This window comes from Leptopilina boulardi, unplaced genomic scaffold (genome assembly GCF_019393585.1).
Source record: "Leptopilina boulardi isolate dan_hultmark-lab unplaced genomic scaffold, ZJU_Lbou_2.1 LbouV2_165, whole genome shotgun sequence".
Taxonomy (NCBI): Eukaryota; Metazoa; Arthropoda; class Insecta; order Hymenoptera; family Figitidae; genus Leptopilina; species Leptopilina boulardi.
The window spans coordinates 3,798,473-3,822,165 of NW_026137713.1; the positions used below are offsets into that span (position 1 = coordinate 3,798,473).

The 23,693-nt window shown below is 28.9% G+C and overlaps 1 protein-coding gene across 1 annotated transcript; it reads left to right on the forward strand.

The window, feature by feature from the left end:
* Positions 1-6,425: 6,425 nt before the first annotated feature.
* On the forward strand, positions 6,426-10,989 carry LOC127277395 (kinesin-like protein KIF20B). Its single transcript, XM_051298496.1, has 7 exons — positions 6,426-6,578; positions 6,679-7,242; positions 7,444-7,743; positions 7,821-9,860; positions 9,921-10,414; positions 10,481-10,638; positions 10,693-10,989. Exons 2-7 carry the CDS (start codon positions 6,691-6,693, stop codon positions 10,737-10,739), a joined length of 3,591 nt encoding a protein of 1,196 aa, XP_051154453.1. The 5' UTR covers positions 6,426-6,578; positions 6,679-6,690; the 3' UTR covers positions 10,740-10,989.
* Positions 10,990-23,693: the final 12,704 nt, after the last annotated feature.

The following is a 23,693-nucleotide window of genomic DNA, read 5'->3' on the forward strand; positions in this document are numbered from 1 at the left end:
GAAAAAAACAGTTTGAAGATGTAATTTCTTTTAATCAATGTCAATTGAATTCTTTTGAGGATTAACAAAAAAAAAAAAAAAAAAAAAGACACATCGCCTTGGTATTGATATGAGAGAAAGAGGGTGTATTCGGATAAAAGGGACCAATAACTTGCCAATATCGGGTATTACTAGCGTACTGAGCGCAATATAAACGTTTATGACCCAATGTGCGTCCATTCAAACTCCCCAAGTTCCCTTTTCCCACTATCCAACAGTGGTTCTCATATTACTTTTTTCTATCAATTTCGAATTTTTTTTTGCAAATAAAGAAAAAAAAAAATTTCCCCTCCAAATTGAATCAATAAGACAACAAATTAAAGAATACAGAGATCGATTATCAGGGACACTTAATGTTTCTCTATCTATATAGTGGACAGGACACAACTAGGGATATTGTTATATACGACATTGTCGCCATGAAGAAAAAAAAAGAAAAAAAGGTTGGAAAAATAAAACCGAAGAAAGAAAGAGAGAGAAAACATATCACTGGTCACCAATTACCGACGACCAAGAGTTATTGAAAAAGAACCCCCATGGGCGAAACCCTGATGTTTCGCGTTTCATATAGCTAATGAACACTGATTACCGTTCGGTGAGTTTGCCCTCTCTCGATGATTTGTGGAAAAAGATCACCTTTAAGAAAAACGTGATTACAATTCCCAATAGAGAAAAAAGGACTTTTTCTTCATTTATCACTTTCTTTTTCTAATATTCTTATATACTAAATATAAAAAATATATAAAATCCAAAGATGAAGAATTTAACACTAACGGTGATAAAATCATAACCTTATTCATCTAAATGACATAATTTGCTAACACCTTTAACTCTCCCTGTATAACGGTGTATTAGTTTTGATGCCATTTCTCCTCCTCTCTTCGTTTATGTGAAAGCTCGTAGATTCTCATACCTTCTTGTGTAGCTCGTTTCGAAGTCCCTCTTTACCAATTTTCTTCCTCAAAGCTCTATCGTCTTTGATCAGCTTTTGCGACGCCCCTATAATGTCTACCAAGACCCTGGGTACCATTTCACTCCCTCCCCCCTTCTCTTTCATTCTCCCAATCCTCTCGATCTCTCGTCATCTACCGCCGTCGCGTTTTCTTCACTCGCTACTTACGCCCACTTTCCAACCCCTTTCGCATTGGCAAACTCACATGCCAGTGCTCATGTTGTCAAGTTCGATGCTCAATCGGGTTTTCTAACGTAAACTCAAGGCAACGTTACTTTCAACTTGGTGAGCACGATTTTCACGAGATTCCACTTCCATGACCTTGGAAAAAAAAAATGATTGATGCGATATGGCAAATTTTATTTTCTTTTATAATAAAAATAATTTTTTTCTTTTTTCTAAGGAAGAAACAAATTCAGTTAGAAATTTATTTACTCTATATAGGATAAGAAAGAGAGAAGAATTCATTGGATGCTGTTAAATTTTCTTTAAGTTAATCTTCTTTATAAGCCAAAGTAGATACCTTTGGCCAGTGATTTCAAAAATTAAAACGGAAACAAAAATTGTTTTGTTTTATATCGAGTCTCCCAGGTAGAAAAATTAACATTACTAACGTTACTAATATTACTAACGTTACTAATGTTACTAACGCTAGTACCTATAAAAAAATTAAGAAAGTGTTTCTACATTGTATTTGTGCAGAAACTTGTCGAAAATCGATCACCAGGAAGTATTTAATGTTCTTACCCGCACTTTTTATAATTTTCATTCCTATTATCACTTTCACTTTTTTATTTTCATTACCGTTTCCACTTTCACTTTTTCTAATTCTCATTCCCATTTTCACTTCCACTTTTTTATTTACATTACCACTTCCACTTCTACTTTTTCTAATTCTCATTCGCACTTCCATTCCTACTTCCTCTCTTTCTAATCCTCATTTCCACTTTCACTTCCACTTTCACTTTTTCTAATTTTCATTCCAATTTTCACTTTTTTATTTTCATTACCACTTCCACTTTTTCTAATTTTTATTCCTACTTCCCTTTTTCTAATTTTCATTCCCACTTCTACTCCCATTTTTTCCACTTCTAATTTTCATTAGCTGTTGCCATTTTGACTAAAACTGTTTCTAGTTTCCATTTACACAACCATTTCCACTTTTTTTAATTACAATGGATGGGAATTAGAAAAAGTGAAAGTGGTAATGGAAATTTAAAAAATAGGAATGGAAATGGGAGTAAAAATATAAAAAAGTTGTAATGAAAATAAAAAAGTGGAAGATGAAATGGGAATGAAAATTGGAACAAGTGGAAGTGAAAGTGTGAAGGAGAATTAGAAAAAGTGGAAGTGAAGTAGGAATGAGAATTAGAAAGAGTAGAAGTGAGAATGGAAGTGCGAATGAGAACTAGAAAAAGTAGAAGTAGAAATGGGAATGAAAATTATAAAAAGTTTAAGTGGAAGTGAAAGTGGTAATGGGAAAGTAGTGGCAAAGTTTCTGTGAAAATATATTTTAGAAACTCTTAATTTTTTCTAGGTACTAACGTTAGTAACATTAGTAACGTTAGTAACGTTAATTTTTTCACCTGGGGCTATAATAAATAATTTGGTTCGGCAAATTTTGAATGAGGGACCTAAATAAATTTTTGACTAATTTAAAGAATACAAAACGGAAACAAAAATTGTTTTTCTTTATATTAAATAAAATATTTAAATATTAAAATATTATAATAAACTTTCGACTAATTCAAAGAATACAAAACGGAAACAAAAATTGTTTTGTTTTATATATCGGAGTTTATAACAAATAATTTGATCCAGCAAATTTTGGATGAGGAACCTAATTAATTAATGGTTAATCCAAAGGATTCAAGAATCAAAACGGAAAAAAATTTGTTTTATTTTATATCGAGTCTACCTATAATAAATAATTTGAATGAGGGACCAAAAATTTATTTTTAGTTAATTCAAAGGATTCAAGAATCAAAACGGGGAAAAAAAATTTTGTTTTATATCGAGTCTATAATAAATTACTTGATCACGCAGTTTTGAATAAGGAACCTAAATAAATTTTTGGCTATAATTTAAAGAATACAAAAAGCAAAACAGAAACAAAAATTGTTTTGTTTTATATCGAGTCTATAATAATAATTATTTATTTGGTTCAGCCATTTTAAATAACGAACCTAAATAAATTTTTGGCTAATTCAAAGAATACAAAATGAACTTTTATGCCTAATTAAATGGATCCAAAAAATATAAAAAATTTATTTTGTTTTATACCCAGTCTATAAAAAATTATAATTGGTCCATCAATTTAAGATGATGAAGCTAAATAAATTTTTGACTGATCCAAAGGATCTAAAAATCAAAACCGGGAAAAAAAATTTGTTTTGTTTTACATCGACTCTATAATGAACCTCCTGATTCTTCCATTTTTCATATAAAAAAAGATCGAGTTCAGTAAATTCTTGAGGGTCCAAAAATTAAACCGTTATAAATTTTTCTTTATTTAAATCAATTCAGATCATTGGAAAAATTCCTAAACGCTGATTATAGGAAAACAAAAATTTTTAAATACTAGGGGTCGATTACGTAACTTTCCCACATCCCACTTCCCATCTTTCACATCCCACATCCCACTTCTTATATTTCACACCCTACTTCCCACTTCCCACATCCCACTTCCCATATTTCACACCCCACTTCCCACATCCCATATTTCACATCTCACTTCTCACTTCCCATATTTCATATCCCACTTCCCATATTTCACATCCCACTTCTCACTTCCCATTTTTCATATCCCACTTCCCACATCCCACTTCCCATATTTCACATTCCACATCTCACTTCCCACATTTGTGGTATGTGAAAGATGCGTAGTGAGATGTGAGAAGTGGGATGTAAAATGTGGAAAGTGGCATGTGATTTATCGCAAGTGGGATATGGGAAGTGGGATGTGAAATATGGGAAGTGAGATGTAGGAAGTGAGATGTTGGATGTGGGAAGTGGTATGTAAAATGTGGGAAGTGAGAAGTGGGATGTAAAATGTGGGAAGTGAGAAGCGGGATGTAAAATGTAGGAAGTGAGATGTGGGATATGGGAAGTGGGATGTAAAATGTTGGAAGTGAGATGTGGGAAGTGGGATGTAAAATGTGGGATGTGGGAAGTGGTATGTAAAATGTGGGAAGTGAGATGTAGGAAGTGAGATGTTGGATGTGGGAAGTGGGATGTAAAATGTGGGAAGTGAGAAGTGGGATGTAAAATGTAGGAAGTGAGATGTGGGATATGGGAAGTGGGATGTAAAATGTTGGAAGTGAGATGTGGGAAGTGGGATGTAAAATGTGGGAAGTGAGAAGTGGGATGTAAAATGTGGGAAGTGGGATGTAAAATGTAGGAAGTGAGATGTGGGATATTGGAAGTGGGATGTAAAATGTAGGAAGTCAGATGTGGGAAGTGGGATGTAAAATGTGGGAAGTGAGATGTGGGAAGTGGAAAAGTTACGTAATCGACCCCCTGAAATAATTTAGCTTCTTTTGGGTATAAAAAAAAAAAAAAAAAGTTTTTTAAGGGAAATAATAAACGATGATGGGAGTCAAAGGGTGTGCCGATCGTTGCGACTAAAATGGAAAGGTATCGCGAAATTTTGGGATTACCACCCTCTCTCTTTGGAAGATCAGTCTCTCTTTCTCCTCTGTCTTGTTGCAAGGTTCTTTAAGGAACATTCTCAACCCCACGCGGATGAAGATATTAGATTTATCCATTTGTTTGCCGAAAGTCTCATAAATAAGGTCCCTTTGACGTCGTCCTACGAACCTTATCCAATGCAAGGATCTTTCACCCAATGTGGCAAGGGGGAGGTTGGGGGGGTGGTGGTGGTGGTGGTGGAGGACCAACGGTGGAGGAAAAAGGGGATCGATCCAATAGTCCTTCGTGCTGGCATCAGTATTCCCAATTAACAAGACCCTTTCATCAGCTTTGGATCCAAGCAAATTGGAGGTGGGACGAGAAAGCTGTACACAAACGAGAGAGAGATTAGCTATTTATAAATATGATAATCGTATCGCGAATAATGTTTCCAGTTTTTTTTTTTTACGAATGTCTTTAACATCCTAAAAAAGAAAGGAAATAAATAATTCGAGGAGGGGGATAATGCTCCAAGTAATCGAAAAAGAATAATTAATGTTCCTTTGGGAAAGTTAATTTCAAGGGAGAAGATAAATATTTTTAATTATTCAATCATAGGAAATTTTTTTTTTCTTTCCTTTAATAATAATTTAGGTAAATTTTAAATATTATCATTTTCAAGTCAACGACCTAATGATTAAGGAAATATCATTTCCGTAGATGATGGGAAGTGACTTTTTCGAAAAAAAAACTGAATTCCATTAACTTTCCATTTAATAAAATATTTTATTATTACTATTGAGAAACTACTTTTTGATCTTAATGATATTCTTACTCATCGTATAATGATGATTCTTTTTTTTTTATCTCCTCATTTATCGGGCATAAAGTTACCACATATAACAATGAAAAGATTTCTATCTGCATACATCATAATTCAACCGTTTGTTCTACTGATTAATTGATTTCCTGAATGAACAAGAAAATAAAAACTAAATCATGCAAATGTGAAAATATAGAAAATTTTAAAAGATTCTTAAACTAATATTTTCTTGTGTCAATTAAAATTTTTTTTTTTTTGTGTATATATTAATAAAGATAAAGGACAAAAGTCAAAGGGATGACAGTTGGCGTCATTAGGGTAATAAACAAGGGCTGGAATTCATTTTTAAAACTCATTTGATATATATATATATATATTAGTTAACAGATCCCTATCATCACAATATTCTCAATTATATCGATTTTGTTTAAAGGGTCATTCATTTTTACTATGGCATAAAAGAATTTTCACATCTGTCGTTATATTCATAATTCGTTAGTCATCAAAGATAATATGTGATCGATGTATTTACCCGCATCAATTTTTGAATCCCCTATATATTAATAGCCATCATAATTAATTCTTTTTTCATATTTATTTTTTATTCTTATTTAATATGTTACATTTATTTTAATATCTAGAAAAAAATTTCTTTCAATAATTGATGATTTATAATTATAATTATTTACAATTATATCGATTTGTTTCAATGCAAGGAACACAATTATTTTATATTTAAACTTGAATTTAAATAAATACAAAAATTTTTCAGCTAAAATGGGAATTTTTTTTTTGACTTTCATTAATTTATATTAAAAAATAAATAAAATGTAAAATGGTGTTAAAATATTGAGAAAAAAAAGACTAACGTTTTGTATTCACGTTGTTTACAATTTGTTTCTTTATCAAGAAAAATGTTTCTTGAAAATAATTTTATCATTCTATAAGAATATAGTATTTGTAATTTCATTGAGGACAGAAAAAAAATTAGCGCGATGTCTGAAAAAAAAAATATATACAAATAATTGAGAATTCTCTCATATGAACAGTGTTTTCAATTTCTTTTTGGATTTTCCTTTTATAACAACTGTCAGACTTTGAGATTATTTCAACATATTTTTTTCTCTCTAAACGGTATAGTATTTTTCATTTAAAAATTTTTAATTTCCCTCTATTACTTAAATAATGAAATTTTTTTTATTAATCTAACCAAAAAAAAAATACTACCTTGCAGAAATAGTCAAAAATGGAATCAGGTGTAATTAATTCTATCGAAAGAAATTCTGAAAAATGCAATAAAAATGATTCAGTGAATTTAGAAAAAATGTCGTCATCAATTTCTTTGGATTCAATTTCCGAATTGTCAAATAATAATGGAAATAAAATAAAAGTATATTTAAAAATAAGACCAACAAATAATGTTGATTCAACATCATCACGAATAAATAAAAATGATATTTTTACAATATTAAATAAAACAAATCTTGAAACAAAAATACCCATCAACGATAATACATTATTTTCATCAATTGCACGACAATCGAAAAAAATTAAAAATAATGATAATTTAAGAAAATATAAATTTACCCAAATTTTTAACGATGAAATTTCACAGGATGAATTTTTTAATGAAATTGGAATACAAAATGTAATTAATTTTATAAAAGGTGAAAGTTTAACTCTGATGAATTATGGTACAAGTAATTCGGGTAAAACTTATTCTCTCTTTGGTTTAAATGATTGTCTAGGATTAATTCCAAGGTGTTTAAAATTTCTTTATTTCAATATTGAAAGCACTGTGTCATCAATTTATAAGCCAATTAATAATAATTTAATGAATAGTGTTAAAAATTTTGATGAAATTGAAAAAATTTTTGATAAAAAAATTAAAGAAAAATTATTTATTGAACGAGAATTGAATGTGAATAGTTTTTTAAATTTAGAAATAAATTTAAAAATGAAAAAAAATGAAGATATTTTTAATGATTATTTTTATTCAATTTGGATATCATTTTTTGAAATTTATAATGAATCTATTTTTGACTTATTAACGACAAGTGAAGAGGGTAAGAATGTGCATTTGAAGTTAGTTACAGATGAAAAGGGAAATAATTATTTGAAGGGAGTTAGAAAAGTTTTTGCAGCAACTGCCGAGGAAGCTTTTCAAATTATGATGGCTGGTAAATCGAGATTGAAAGTTGCATCCACAGCAATTAATTCAAAAAGTTCAAGGTCACATGCCATTTTCACTGTAACATTATTAAAGTACACGGAAAATTCATCACCTCAAGATGTATCTGTTAGTATTTTTTAAATTAAAGCAATTTTAATTTTGAATTTTAATTTTGAATTTTAATTTTGAATTTGAATTTTAAGGTTAGTACATTGACATTTTGTGATCTTGCCGGAAGTGGTGGTTTAAAAATGACAAAAAATTCCCAAAGAATAAAAGAATCACGAAGCATTAATGCAAGTCTTTTAGTTCTTGGTAGATGTCTAAAGACAATTCAACGAAATTCAATTTTACGAAACAACACTGGACCATTTAGAGAATCAAATTTAACCAGATACCTACAAAATCCTCTATCGGGAAGGGAGAATTTAATTATTTTAGTTAATCTTAATAAATCTCCTGAGCTTTATATCGAAACACAAAATGTCTTGAATTTCTTTTCAACTCTCAATAATAAAATCATTATTGGAGAAAATTTAAAAAATAAATCAACAATACGAAGTTCAACTTGGATTAGTTCAGAAAAAATTTTATCATCAAATACATCAATAAAATTAATAGTAAATTCACCAAAGAATATGAAAATGGAAAAATTAAAAAATGAAAATAAATTATTATTAGAAGAATTATTAGAATTAAAGAATAATAATTTTAAAAAAGAATCGAAAATTCGTCAAGAATTAAATGAAATTTATTTATTAAAAATGAATGATCTTGAGATGGATTGGAGAAAAAAAAATGATGAACTCAATGAGGAACGTGAGGATTTATTAAAATGGTCTGTTAAACAAGTTGATGATTATTATAAAGAACAAATTAATAATATGACAAATCGAAAACGAAAACGTTTAAATAATCATGATGGTCATGGTGATTTTGAAGAGTCAACAATTGAATATTTAGAAGAGGAAAATTTAAAAGCAACAACAAAAATAATTGCACTTGATGAAATTGTTGAAAATTTAAGGAAAAAAAATTTAAAATTAAATATTAAAAAAAGTGAATTAATTTTTGAATTATCAATAACAAAAAAGGAATTAGATGATATTAAAATAAAATTTCAAAATGAAATAAAAAATTCTTTTAATGAACATAGGGAATCATTTCATTTTGAAAATTTGACAGAAACAAATGAACTTAAAAATGAGATTAATAAAAAAAATGAAGAAATCAATCAATTAAAATTCAAATTAAATGAAATGAATCAAGAATTATTGGAAATAAAAAATTTTAATGAAAATTCTAATTTAAAACATTTTTCCATTAATGATAATATCAATGAATTAGCAATTGATGATAAAAATTTAAATTCTCATTTACATAATGTGTCATTGTCACCAATTTCCATGGATAAAATTTCAATTATCGAAGAGGAAAATTTAGAAACACCACATATATCACTTCGAACATTAATAACTGTTCCAATTTTAGAAACACTTGATTTCTCATCAGAAGAAAATAGACTAAGCTTTTTGGATTCATCAATTGAAAAATCAGAGAAAAGCCTAAGAATAAGTGACGATGATTCAGGAATAAGAACATCATCAAATAGCAGTGAATTAAATAAGAAAATTTTTGAAAATAATGATAAATCAATACAAGTTGATTTTAATGATTTAGAAAAAATTAAATTAAAAATCAAATCACTTAAATATGAATACAAAAAATTGGGCGATAATTATTTAAATAAATCAAATAAACTTGATGATTATCAGCGAGAAATGGAAAAATTTAAAAATTTAATTTATAAATTAGAAACAAATTCAACTGTTGATTATAAACAATTGGAAGAATATGAAATTTTATTGGCATCAAAGGATAATGATTTAAAACGTTTGAATTTGGATAAAAAAGAATTATCAACAAAATATAATAAAATGTTTGAAAATTGGAAAGAAAAAATAAATGATTATGAAAAAAAATTTGAAAATAATTTTATTAATGAAGAAATTTCAATTTTACCCGATGATTTGGAGAATTATATTGAAAAATTTGTTAATCTTGGAAATCAAATAAAAATTGATCAAGCACAATTGGAACAGAAAATTATCACTGAACATGTGCCAAAAATAAGAAAATTAGAACAGGAATTAATTGAGAAGAATTTAATAATTATTCATCTAAATAAAGAGATTAGTGAAATGAAAATTGATATGAAAAAAATTGATCAAATTCATGAAAAGGTATAAAATTTTTGTTTATTTACATTTTCTTTTAACTAATTTTTTTTTGATTTTAAATAGATAAAAAAATTTGAAATTAAACTTGATGGAAATTATCAAGAAAAACAAGATTTACAAATTTTTTTTGAAGAAAGAGAAAAAGAATTGTTAACACAATTTTCGAATTTATGGGAAAAAATTACTAAACGTGATTCTGAATTATTATTAATTAAAGAAAATTATAATCAGGCAAAAATAACAAATTCAATAAATTATAAAAATTCCAATGAATTAAGCCATCTTGTTTCTGAATCATTATTAAAGATGAATGATATAAAATCTGAATTATCAAGATCTGAAGAATCTCGTAATAATATGGATAGAAATTGGGCACAGGAATATGGTTTTTTACGATCACAATTATCAATTTTTGAAAAACAAGGAACTTTACTATCACTCATGTACGAGAAAAATGAAGATATTCTAACGAATGTGATAAAATTAAAAAAAAATTTAGATCTAAAAGATAAAGAAATTGGGGAAATTAAGAAAAATCGAGATGAAACTATTCAGAGGTAAAATTATTTCTTTTTTTTTTCTGGAATATCTTTTTAATTTCTCTCTCTCTCTCTTTAATAAAGGTATGATTTACTTGTTGATCAATTACAAATGGATGTTAATGTAATAAAAGAAAACAAAGAATATTTAACATTTCAAGAACCCGATAAGCAACTAAAAAAAAGTATTAGCGAGACATTTAAATTTAAGAAAAGAAAATCAAAATCACTTCATACAAAAGGTAATTGATGATATAAAAAGAGTTTTTGAATCTAATCACATTTTTTTTCAAAAGGTTCAAAAATTTGGAGTTCACAGACATGTCAATGTAAAAAAAAATAATTCCCAGACTTCTTATTGAAGAGAAAATTAAAAATGGCTTTTATAATAATATAATGAATCGCAATATTGTCGACAACGTTAATCCAAATAGTTGACAATTGGAATTGGAACAGTTAAAATTTTTTTTTCTCCATATTCCTTTTTTTTCCTAGGGAAAATATTGTTTTATAAAAAAAAATAAAATACCATTCTTTTTTTTTAAGTTTCGAAACCTTGTTATAAACAGTAATTAATAAACTTAAACTTGTTTTTGCAAAAAAATTATTTTTGATTAAAAAAAGAAAAAAATTGAATAGTATTTATCGATTGATATTTAGTTACATTAAAACGAACCCCCCCATCTTTTTTCCTATCATTCGTTACAATAAGATTTGGCCACCCTCCAATTCAACGAATGTTCTTTGGCTATAGTTTGTTTGAGGGTAGCCCGTCAGTTTTTATTGGCAATATGCTATAATTTCTGACATTAGATGCTGCTGACGCTTTTCGACTCATTACTACCCTTATGGCATTACGTGATCTTTGCCAAAGCGACGACGACGACGACGACGACTATCCCATCCTTTTTCTAGAATCTGATAGGAAATTATGACAAGCCATTATCGAAGCTGGCTACTTCCTTCAGAAAGCTACTTTTCCACCTTTTAGAAACCCGCCATAAAATCAAATATATATTTCAGAAGAAGAAAAAAAAATATACGTACAAATAAGAAATCACGAGTTACGGATAAGATCCTAATAATTAATTTATCATTGGGGGAAAACAAAAATAAATCTTTAAAAAATGAGGAAAATCTTTTTTTTAAATTACAATTACATATATATTTACTCAATCAAAAATTTACTAATGGCGCAGTACTGACAAGTGTTGGCGCAGTACTGGCACCCAGTATTGGCGCCAGAGTTGGCGTAACTTTGGGATGATAACATTTTATCAGTATTGGCTGCCAGAGTTGGCACCACTACTGGTTCAGTACTGGGTGAGTACTAGTAGTTTTGTAATTTATTCTATACGAAAAGAAAGCTTTAACTGTAACAGAGATAAGTTTCACTGCAATAGTGAAATCTCTGCTCCAGGTAATACTCTTTTTTGGGAAAAAGTGTTTCAAATTTTTAGTAACCCAACACAAATTAAATATTAATTTATAATCTTAAAAAAAAACCTACCAATTGAACCTAAATTGCAGTGAACTAAGAATAATCAATTTTATTCCATTTTTTTGAATAGAATGTTTTCCTGGAAAATGAAAAAATTCCTTACAAATTCAAAAAAAATTAATCAGCATGTCTCTATTATTTTTTTACCTTAAAACAACACGTAATACCTTCAAAAAAACCTACCAATTGAACCTAAATTGCAGTGAACTAAGAATAATCAATTTTATTCCATTTTTTTGAATAGAATGTTTTCCTGGAAAATGAAAAAATTCCTTACAAATTCAAAAAAATTAATCAGCATGTCTCTATTAATTTTTTACCTTAAAACAACATTGGTAACCTTCAAAAAAAACCTACCAATTGAACCTAAATTGCAATAGAATAGAAATAATCAATTTTATTCCATTTTTTTGAATAGAACGTTTTCCTGGAAAATGAAAAAATTCCTTACAAATTCAAAAAAATTAATCAGCATGTCTCTATTATTTTTTTACCTTAAAACAACACGTAATACCTTCAAAAAAACCTACCAATTGAACCTAAATTGCAGTGAACTAAGAATAATCAATTTTATTCCATTTTTTTGAATAGAATGTTTTCCTGGAAAATGAAAAAATTCCTTACAAATTCAAAAAAATTAATCAGCATGTCTCTATTAATTTTTTACCTTAAAACAACATTGGTAACCTTCAAAAAAAACCTACCAATTGAACCTAAATTGCAATAGAATAGAAATAATCAATTTTATTCCATTTTTTTGAATAGAACGTTTTCCTGGAAAATGAAAAAATTCCTTACAAATTCAAAAAAATTAATCAGCATGTCTCTATTATTTTTTTACCTTAAAACAACACGTAATACCTTCAAAAAAACCTACCAATTGAACCTAAATTGCAGTGAACTAAGAATAATCAATTTTATTCCATTTTTTTGAATAGAATGTTTTCCTGGAAAATGAAAAAATTCCTTACAAATTCAAAAAAAATTAATCAGCATGTCTCTATTAATTTTTTACCTTAAAACAACATTGGTAACCTTCAAAAAAAACCTACCAATTGAACCTAAATTGCAATAGAATAGAAATAATCAATTTTATTCCATTTTTTTGAATAGAATGTTTTCCTGGAAAATGAAAAAATTCCTTACAAATTCAAAAAAATTAATCAGCATGTCTCTATTAATTTTTTACCTTAAAACAACATTGGTAACCTTCAAAAAAAACCTACCAATTGAACCTAAATGGCAATAAACTAAGAATAATCAATTTTATTCCATTTTTTTGAATAGAATGTTTTCCTGGAAAATGAAAAAATTCCTTACAAATTCAAAAAAAGTAATCAGCATGTCTCAATTAATTTTTTACCTTAAAACAACATTGGTAACCTTCAAAAAAAACCTACCAATTGAACCTAAATTGCAATAAACTAAGAATAATCAATTTTATTCCATTTTTTTGAATAGAATGTTTTCCTGGAAAATGAAAAAATTCCTTACAAATTCAAAAAAATTAATCAGCATGTCTCTATTAATTTTTTACCTTAAAACAACATTGGTAACCTTCAAAAAAAACCTACCAATTGAACCTAAATTGCAGTGAACTAAGAATAATCAATTTTATTCCATTTTTTTGAATAGAATGTTTTCCTGGAAAATGAAAAAATTCCTTACAAATTCAAAAAAAGTAATCAGCATGTCTCAATTAATTTTTTACCTTAAAACAACATTGGTAACCTTCAAAAAAAACCTACCAATTGAACCTAAATTGCAATAGAATAGAAATAATCAATTTTATTCCATTTTTTTGAATAGAATGTTTTCCTGGAAAATGAAAAAATTCCTTACAAATTCAAAAAAAATTAATCAGCATGTCTCTATTATTTTTTTACCTTAAAACAACACGTAATACCTTCAAAAAAACCTACCAATTGAACCTAAATTGCAGTGAACTAAGAATAATCAATTTTATTCCATTTTTTTGAATAGAATGTTTTCATGGAAAATGAAAAAATTCCTTACAAATTCAAAAAAAATTAATCAGCATGTCTCTATTATTTTTTTACCTTAAAACAACACGTAATACCTTCAAAAAAACCTACCAATTGAACCTAAATTGCAGTGAACTAAGAATAATCAATTTTATTCCATTTTTTTGAATAGAATGTTTTCATGGAAAATGAAAAAATTCCTTACAAATTCAAAAAAAATTAATCAGCATGTCTCTATTATTTTTTTACCTTAAAACAACACGTAATACCTTCAAAAAAACCTACCAATTGAACCTAAATTGCAGTGAACTAAGAATAATCAATTTTATTCCATTTTTTTGAATAGAATGTTTTCATGGAAAATGAAAAAATTCCTTACAAATTCAAAAAAAATTAATCAGCATGTCTCTATTATTTTTTTACCTTAAAACAACACGTAATACCTTCAAAAAAACCTACCAATTGAACCTAAATTGCAGTGAACTAAGAATAATCAATTTTATTCCATTTTTTTGAATAGAATGTTTTCATGGAAAATGAAAAAATTCCTTACAAATTCAAAAAAATTAATCAGCATGTCTCTATTATTTTTTTACCTTAAAACAACACGTAATACCTTCAGAAAAACCTACCAATTGAACCTAAATTGCAGTAGACTAAGAATAATCAATTTTATTCCATTTTTTTGAATAGAATGTTTTCCTGGAAAATGAAAAAATTCCTTACAAATTAAAAAAAAATTAATCAGCATGTCTCTATTATTTTTTTACCTTAAAACAACATTGGTAACCTTTAAAAAAAAACTACCAATTGAACCTAAATTGCAAAAAACTAAGAATAATCAATTTTATTCCATTTTTTTGAATAGAATGTTTTCCTGGAAAATGAAAAAATTCCTTACAAATTCAAAAAAATTAATCAGCATGTCTCTATTAATTTTTTACCTTAAAACAACATTGGTAACCTTTAAAAAAAACCTACCAATTGAACCTAAATGGCAATAAACTAAGAATAATCAATTTTATTCCATTTTTTTGAATAGAATGTTTTCCTGGAAAATGAAAAAATTCCTTACAAATTCAAAAAAATTAATCAGCATGTCTCTATTAATTTTTTACCTTAAAACAACATTGGTAACCTTCTAAAAAAACCTACCAATTGAACCTAAATTGCAATAGAATAGAAATAATCAATTTTATTCCATTTTTTTGAATAGAATGTTTTCCTGGAAAATGAAAAAATTCCTTACAATTTAAAAAAAATTAATCAGCATGTCTCTATTAATTTTTTACCTTAAAACAACATTGGTAACCTTAAAAAAAAACCTACCAATTGAACCTAAATTGCAGTGAACTAAGAATAATCAATTTTATTCCATTTTTTTGAATAGAATGTTTTCCTGGAAAATGAAAAAATTCCTTACAAATTCAAAAAAAGTAATCAGCATGTCTCAATTAATTTTTTACCTTAAAACAACATTGGTAACCTTCAAAAAAAACCTACCAATTGAACCTAAATTGCAATAAACTAAGAATAATCAATTTTATTCCATTTTTTTGAATAGAATGTTTTCCTGGAAAATGAAAAAATTCCTTACAAATTCAAAAAAATTAATCAGCATGTCTCTATTATTTTTTTACCTTAAAACAACATTGGTAACCTTTAAAAAAAAACTACCAATTGAACCTAAATTGCAAAAAACTAAGAATAATCAATTTTATTCCATTTTTTTGAATAGAATGTTTTCCTGGAAAATGAAAAAATTCCTTACAAATTCAAAAAAAGTAATCAGCATGTCTCAATTAATTTTTTACCTTAAAACAACATTGGTAACCTTCAAAAAAAATCTACCAATTGAACCTAAATTGCAATAAACTAAGAATAATCAATTTTATTCCATTTTTTTGAATAGAATGTTTTCCTGGAAAATGAAAAAATTCCTTACAAATTCAAAAAAATTAATCAGCATGTCTCTATTAATTTTTTACCTTAAAACAACATTGGTAACCTTTAAAAAAAAACTACCAATTGAACCTAAATTGCAAAAAACTAAGAATAATCAATTTTATTCCATTTTTTTGAATAGAATGTTTTCCTGGAAAATGAAAAAATTCCTTACAAATTCAAAAAAAATTAATCAGCATGTCTCTATTATTTTTTTACCTTAAAACAACACGTAATACCTTCAAAAAAACCTACCAATTGAACCTAAATTGCAGTGAACTAAGAATAATCAATTTTATTCCATTTTTTTGAATAGAATGTTTTCCTGGAAAATGAAAAAATTCCTTAGTACTGGAAGGGTGGTACTGCATGACTATTGATACAATGAAAATACCAATACTAGTTCAGTACTGACTGCCCAGCCTCAGCAGCCAATACTGAACCAGTACTGCGCCAGTAGTTAACTCAGGTATAATACTGAAATTTTTGGTTGGGTAATGAAATAAAATTTAATAATGTAATTTTATTAATTTTTTGTCTATGAATGAACATCTGCTGCGAAATTATCGTTATCGAGAAGGGAAAATACAATTTTTATAACAATTTTCACAGATCACAAAAAGCTATTTTCTCTTTATATTCTCTTATATTTTTGTGAGCCTTGACGATTTCTCTGTGGCAAATGTACCGCGAACTTTTCCTCTTTCAATTGGCAATAAGATTTGATCGTTGCGGGAAATATCATCCAATTTCCTTTCTCACCCAACATTTCACGAGTTAGAAAACACATAAGCGTTCGCGCTTTCTACAAGCTACCATTGTTGCCGCACCCTTTTTCAAATAACCAACTTTGCTATCATGTTTTTCTTTTTTTTGCCTCAAATTGATATCAAAAATTATTTCTCCAAAATAGAAAACGATTACGAAAAAATATCGATAAAAAATTTTGTTTGTCTTTTCTGGTTTTCAATAAATATTTTTAGGATACATGCAAAGAAAAAAAATCTTCACCTAGATCAGCGATATGTTTCACTAACATAGAGAAAATTTTCTCGATTCTAGAGAAATATATCGTTGTTCCAGGTGAAGATTTTTAGCATGTAACGAAATTTCTGCGCATTTCTTGTAATTTTTACTCAAAAAATACTAAAATTTACTATTTCCGAAATAATTTTTAATATTTTCAAAGTAAAAATTGCCAGAAATTCAGGTTATATTTTTAAAATATAATAAAAGTTGCTATATTCATTTTTCTCCATGTAATTGTCAGAATAAATTTTGAATAATCAAATGTAAAAATTTCGAAAGTTTTAACTCAAAATGGCAAAGGAGAAATATAATCTATATATATGCCACCCTGGATGGGGTCGACTTTCTTATCCCTTATTATAACTCCTTACACACGTTTCTCTGTTCACTGACGTCAATCCCAGAGAAATCAAGCAAAGGGTCTCGTGAGGCTTTTGTCGTTTTCAAATTGTGCGTAACAGTTAGGACAATAGTTTTGTCAGTAGGATTGGCGAAATTAATGAAAATTCAAAGGAAGAGAATTTGTGGAAAGCGAATAGTGGCACACACAAGCGCGCCCCCCCAAAAAGGGAACTCATTGTCGTTTGTGAGAGTTGGATCGGCTAATCGTGACAAATACTGATCCGGGATTGCCGAATTATAAACTAATGTCTCGCGGAAACTTTCCTCGAATGAGAATCTCTCAAGTTTCTCCACTACCCCCATTCTATATTCATCCTCTTAGTCAAATATCCTTCTTCCTTCCTTATTTTGAATATCTATATAATATTCAATTGTAAAAACTGATTCTTGAAAGAAAATTTATTTCTCAATAACAATAAAACTCTCTTCTTAAATACTTGTTTGAATTCTAAAGACAAAAAAAAAAAAAAATGAAAATTACAAATAACTCACTTAAAAATTGGGAGATATTTTCACAAAGAACGTGTATTATGTTTTGATGCGTCTGTTGAAATAAATGCCGCATAAATATCTATTGGAATTATAGTAGAATGTAGAAGTAGGTTCTAAGGGTTAAGGTTAAGTAGGTTCTACGTAGCGTTAAGTAGGGTCTATTTAGGGTTAAACAGGTTCTAAGTAGGGTTAAGTAGGTCCCAAGTAGGCTCTAGATCAGATTATTAGGTTATAAGTAGAGTTAAGTAGGGGTAAGTAGAGTCTATTTAGAGTTAAGTAGGTTATAGGTCGGTTTAAGTAGGGTCTATTTAGGGTTAAGCAGGTTCTAAGTAGGCTCTAGGTCGCGTTATTATGTTCTAAGTAGAGTTAATAAGGTCAAGTAGGGTCTATTTAGGTTTAAGCAGGTTCTAAATAGGTTCTAGGTCGGGTTAAATAGGTTCTAAGTAGAGTTAAGTAGAGTCTATTTAGAATAAAGTAGGTTTTCGGTCGAGTTAAGTAGGTTATAGGTAGGGTTAATTAAGGGTCTATTTACGGTTAAGTTGGTTCTATGTAGAGTTAAGAAGGTTCTATTTGGGTTAAACAGCTCCTAAGTAGGGTTAAGTAGGTCCCAAGTAGGCTCTAAGTCGGATTATTAGGTTCTAAGTAGAGTTAAGTAGGGGTAAGTAGTGTCTATTTAGAGTTAAGTTAGTTATAGGTCGGCTTATGTAGGGTCTATTTAGGGTTAAGCAGGTTCTAAGTAGGGTTAAGTAGATCCTAAGTAGGCTCTAGGTCGCGGTATTAGGTTCTAAGTAGAGTTAATAAGGTCAAGTAGGGTCTATTTAGGTTTAAGCAGGTTCTAAATAGGTTCTACGTCGGGTTAAGTAGGTTCAAAGTAGAAATAAGTAGAGTCTATTTAAAATAAAGTAGGTTCACTGTCGAGTTAAGTAGGTTATAGGTAGGGTCTACTTAGAATTAAGCTGATTCTAAGTAGGGTTAAGAAAGGTCTATTTAGGTTAAACAGGTTCTAAGTAGGGTTAAGTAGGTCCCAAGTAGGCTCTAGGTCAGATTATTAGGTTATAAGTAGAGTTAAGTAGGGGTAAGTAGAGTCTATTTAGAGTTAAGTAGGTTATAGGTCGGCTTAAGTAGGGTCTATTTAGGGTTAAGCGGGTTCTAAGTAGGATTATGTAGATCCTAAGTAGGCTCTAGGTCGGGTTTTTAGGTTCTAAGTAGAGTTAAATAAGGTCAAGTAGGGTCTATTTAGGTTTAAGCTGGTTCTAATTAGGTTCTACGTCGGATTAAGTAGGTTTTAAAATAGAGTTAAGTAGATTCTATTTAGTATATAGTAGGTTCTCGGTCGAGTTAAGAAGGTTATAAGTTTGGTCTACTTAGAGTTAATCTGATTCTAAGTAGGGTTAAGTATGTTCTAGGTCGGGTTAGGTAGGTCCTATGTGGAGTGAAGTAGGGGTAAGTAGAGTCTATATAGAGTTAAGTAGGTTATAGTTCGGGTTAAGTAAGGGTCTATTTAGGTTTAAGTTGGTTCTATGTAGCGTTAAGTAGGGTCTATTCAGGGTTAAACAGGTTCTAAGTAGGGTTAAGTAGGTCCTAAGTATGTTCTAGGTCGGGTTAGGTAGGTCCTATGTAGAGTTAAGTAGGGGTAAGTAGAGTCTATTTAAGGTTAAGTAAGGGTCTATTTAGGTTTAAGTTGGTTCTATGTAGCGTTAAGTAGGGTCTATTTAGGGTTAAACAGGTTCTAAGTAGGGTTAAGTAGGTCCTAAGTATGTTCTAGGTCGGGTTAGGTAGGTTCTAAGTAGAGTTAAGTAGAGTCTATTTAGAATTAAGTAGGTTCTCGGTCGGGCTAAGTAGGTTCTCGGTCAAATATCCTTCTTTCTTTCTTGTTTTGGATATCTAATATTCAAAACTGATTTTTAAAAGAAAAATTATTTCCCAACAATTAACAATAAAACTCTGTTCTTAAATACTTATTTCATTTCTAAAGACCAAAAAAAAAATGAAAATTACAGCATAAATAACTCACTAAAAATTGAGATATATTTACAAAGTACATGTATTATGGTTTGATGCGTCTGTTGAAATAAATGCCGCATAAATATCTGTTGGAATTATAGTAGAATGTAGAATGAATTTTGAATGAGAAGGAGTGATAGGAAAATGGTTTTTGGCGAATATGAGTAAAAGAGAAGGAATACGACAAAATGTTCACAGATGGAAGAGAAACGAACGAATGAACGAAGCGAGAGAACACTGAACAATAAGCAATAATACGTAATGCAATTCAAACGTTGAGGCTGGCAATACTCACCCTTCGAAAATCTTGCTATATATATATATATACATACTGGGCCACAATAACGGGAAATGCAAGGCAGGCATTTCCTGAAAACGGGAAAAGCAGAGACAATCGTACAATACCGAAAATTGTTCAGAGTCTATTGCATATTTGCCTTTACGCAATTTCATGAGCAGCGCCATTATTATACGCAATTGTTGTCGCTGTTATGGTACTTTAATTTTGCTGTCTTTTTTCACCACCGATTGTCTTCTTGGGGGGAAAAAAAAAAAAATTTACTTCCAAGATTGAAATTTTTTTTTTCCTAGTTTTATTTTCCTCAGAAGGATATAAGTTAATACTAAATTTTTTTTTTGACTAAATATAAAGGAAAAATTTTGCCATCAGAATGTTTCCCCTTTTTTTTCGAAATATCTCAATGATAATAATTTTTTAGTAACAAATTTCGATATAGAAATTGCCTGAAGCAGTGTATCAAAAAAAAAAGGGATCCCTCGACACAATTTAACCGTACTATTATTCGTTTTTACATATTTGACTCTTCCGATAAGAAAATTGTCCATATTTTATCTTTTTAAACATGTTAGCCTTGAGGTGTTGGCCGGTTTTGTTTCTGTTCTGGACTATATAAGGACCAACTGATATGGGAAATAAGTATAGCCTCCGGCTCTTTTTCTTTTTTTTTTGACAATATTCAAAGAAGAAAAATGAGGAGGGAAGAAAATAGAACTATCTATAATCTTTTCGACTTTAAAAAAAAAAATTTTGTTTTGGACAAATAAAATATAGAAACTTTTTTTTAAAAAGCGTAAGAAGCGCTTTGGAGCATCAATATTTTAAGGGGTTAAATTTTAATTCAAGGTTCTTGTGTCACGCAAGAATGGAACGGACTACGTCTTAGGACTTGTGTATAGGATAGATTTCAATATATATATGTATGTGTGTAACAAGATGACATGCCACGTGTAGAAGTTGAGTGGCTATTGAGATGCTCCGTTCTCGACTTACCCCTGCCAAGAGAGAAGAGAGCAGTATCCAGATATTGGAGGCAATGAGGCAAGCTACTTTTAACAAGACGATTCCATTCTCCGGCAACAACCCCCCTGCTAACCATATTTTGCCTTATACATTTTCCCTTCAATATATCTATATATATATATATATATGTATATATGTATATTCTTCTCTCTATGTTGGTATTCAAAATCGATGCCTCATCCTTGTGAAACATTCCATAAAATTACGTGAAACCGCGACGAAACCATTGATCCCAATTTCACTAACGACCTCATGTTCAAATAAAAATAAACTACAAGTGGAATCTTCTCGTTCAAGTTTGTTTAATTTCTCATGTACCATATTTTTTTCTACTTCCCATTAAGTACCTTTTTTTTGCAAATTTATACTTATTAATATACAAAAATGACATAGAAATTATTAAAACTTTCAGGAGAATTCTATATTAGATGTAGAATTAAATTTATATTAGAATTTTTTAAAATTGCTTTCATATGTATTTGAAGATACAAATTGATTTTGCTAAATCTTTGCTAAAAAATGGTTTGTCTTTTAAGGTTTTCTAGAAATACTTTTATGAACTAGCTCCCTAATAACACACAAGATATCTTGAGATATATTGATAATATCCCGCAGATATCCTAGGGATGTCCTATGGATATCAAAAGGATCTCTTGAGGATAACCAAAAAATCGGCGGTTTGGATATCCTTTGGATATCTCATGGATATTTGAGGATATCCACAGGATATCTTCTAGATATCTCTATAGACTTTCATAAATGTCCTCCAGATATCCCATAGATATCGTCAGGATATCCCACAGATATCATCAGGATATCCCATAGATATCATCAGGATATCCCATAGATATCGTCAGGATATCCCACAGATATTTTCAGGATATTCTCAGTATATCATCTGGATGTCAAGAAGATATTCTCAGGATACTGTTTTTAAATTCATTATAAGACTATACGAGTGAGAATATTCTGTGAATTAAATTTTATATAAATAAAATAAAATGCAACTTGTTTTTCGAGAAAGTTGCGTTTAATTTGAAAAATTATTAACTAATTTTTTTTCTCATTCGTGATTCATTCCTTTATTCATATGCTTAATATTGTCAGAAAATAAATTTGGCTTTAAACAATAAAAATTCTTCCCCGCAAATAACGAATAACTTATTAATATTAATTATACATTAAGAGCATGAGTTTATTTAAAAACTTATATTATATTTATTATTCATTATATTAGCTTAACAATTTTAACCTTTAAAAATATATGTTGAGATATTAAATATCCCGTGAATATCCTAAGAATATCCCACGGACATCATGAGGATATCCTGCGATATAATATCCAAAAGATATTTTGTGGATGTCTTAGGGATATCCTATGGATGTCCCACAGACCGGCGGTTTGGATATCCTAGGGATATCCTATGAATATCCTAGGGATATCCTATGGATATCCCAAGATATCCTGGGGACCATTCTAGGATATCGACCATTGATATGGATATCCTATGGATATCCTAGGGATATCCTTTTGTTATGAGGGAGGTCAATATTTTAACATAGCAGTCACGAAACTTTCAACTGGTTTTTGCTAAATCTGCTAAAATTTGTTTGTCTTAAGGTTTTTTACAAATATTTTTTTGCAAGATCTGGTTATCCTGAGGATATCCTGAGAATATCCTGCGATATAATATCCAATAGATATTTTGTGGATGTCTTAGGGATATCCTGTAGATATCCTATTGATGTCCTGTTGATGTTCCACAGACCAGCGGTTTGGATATCCTAGGGATATCCTATGAATATCCCAAGATATCCTGTGGACCATTCTAGGATATCGACCATTGATATGGATATCCTAGGAATATCCTTTTGTTATGAGGGAGGTCAATGTTTTAACATAGCAGTCACGAAACTTTCAACTTATTTTTGCTAAATCTGCTAAAATTTGTTTGTCTTAAGGTTTTCTACAAATATTTTTTTGCAAGCTCAGGTTATTGAACTAGGTTTTTTCTTACATAATAATCACAAAATTTTTGACAGGTTCTTGTTAAATTTGTTAAAATTTCTTTGTGTTTTAAGGTTTTCAACAAATATTTTATTTGCACGTTATGGTCAATGTAAGATTAAACTAGGTTTTTTCTTACATATAGTAGCCACGAAATCTTCGACACGTTTTTGCTAAATCTGCTAAAATTTCTTTGTCTTTTAAGATTTTCAATAAATATTCTTCAATGTATGATCAATGTAAGATTAAATCAGACTTTTTAGAGTTTCGTGATTCAGGCCCGAAAGCCGAATAATTTCGCTTGGCGTCTGTCCGTCCGTCCGTTTCACACTCGTATGGTTTCTATAATAACAGTTACCATAGCAACCGTTTTCATGAAATTTTGCTAAATTTGCTAAAAAATTTGTTTTGTCTTTTAAGGATTTCTAAAAATACCCCTTTTTTCAAAGTAGATTCTTGTATCAAATTTTTTATGAAAATAAAAATTAAATTCCATTTATATAGAAAATAATGTAAAACTATAGAAAATAATTTACAATCAATAAGAAAATAATTAAAAAATTCTATTGAAACACATAATTGTCAATAAATTTAGTTTTGAAAAATAATAA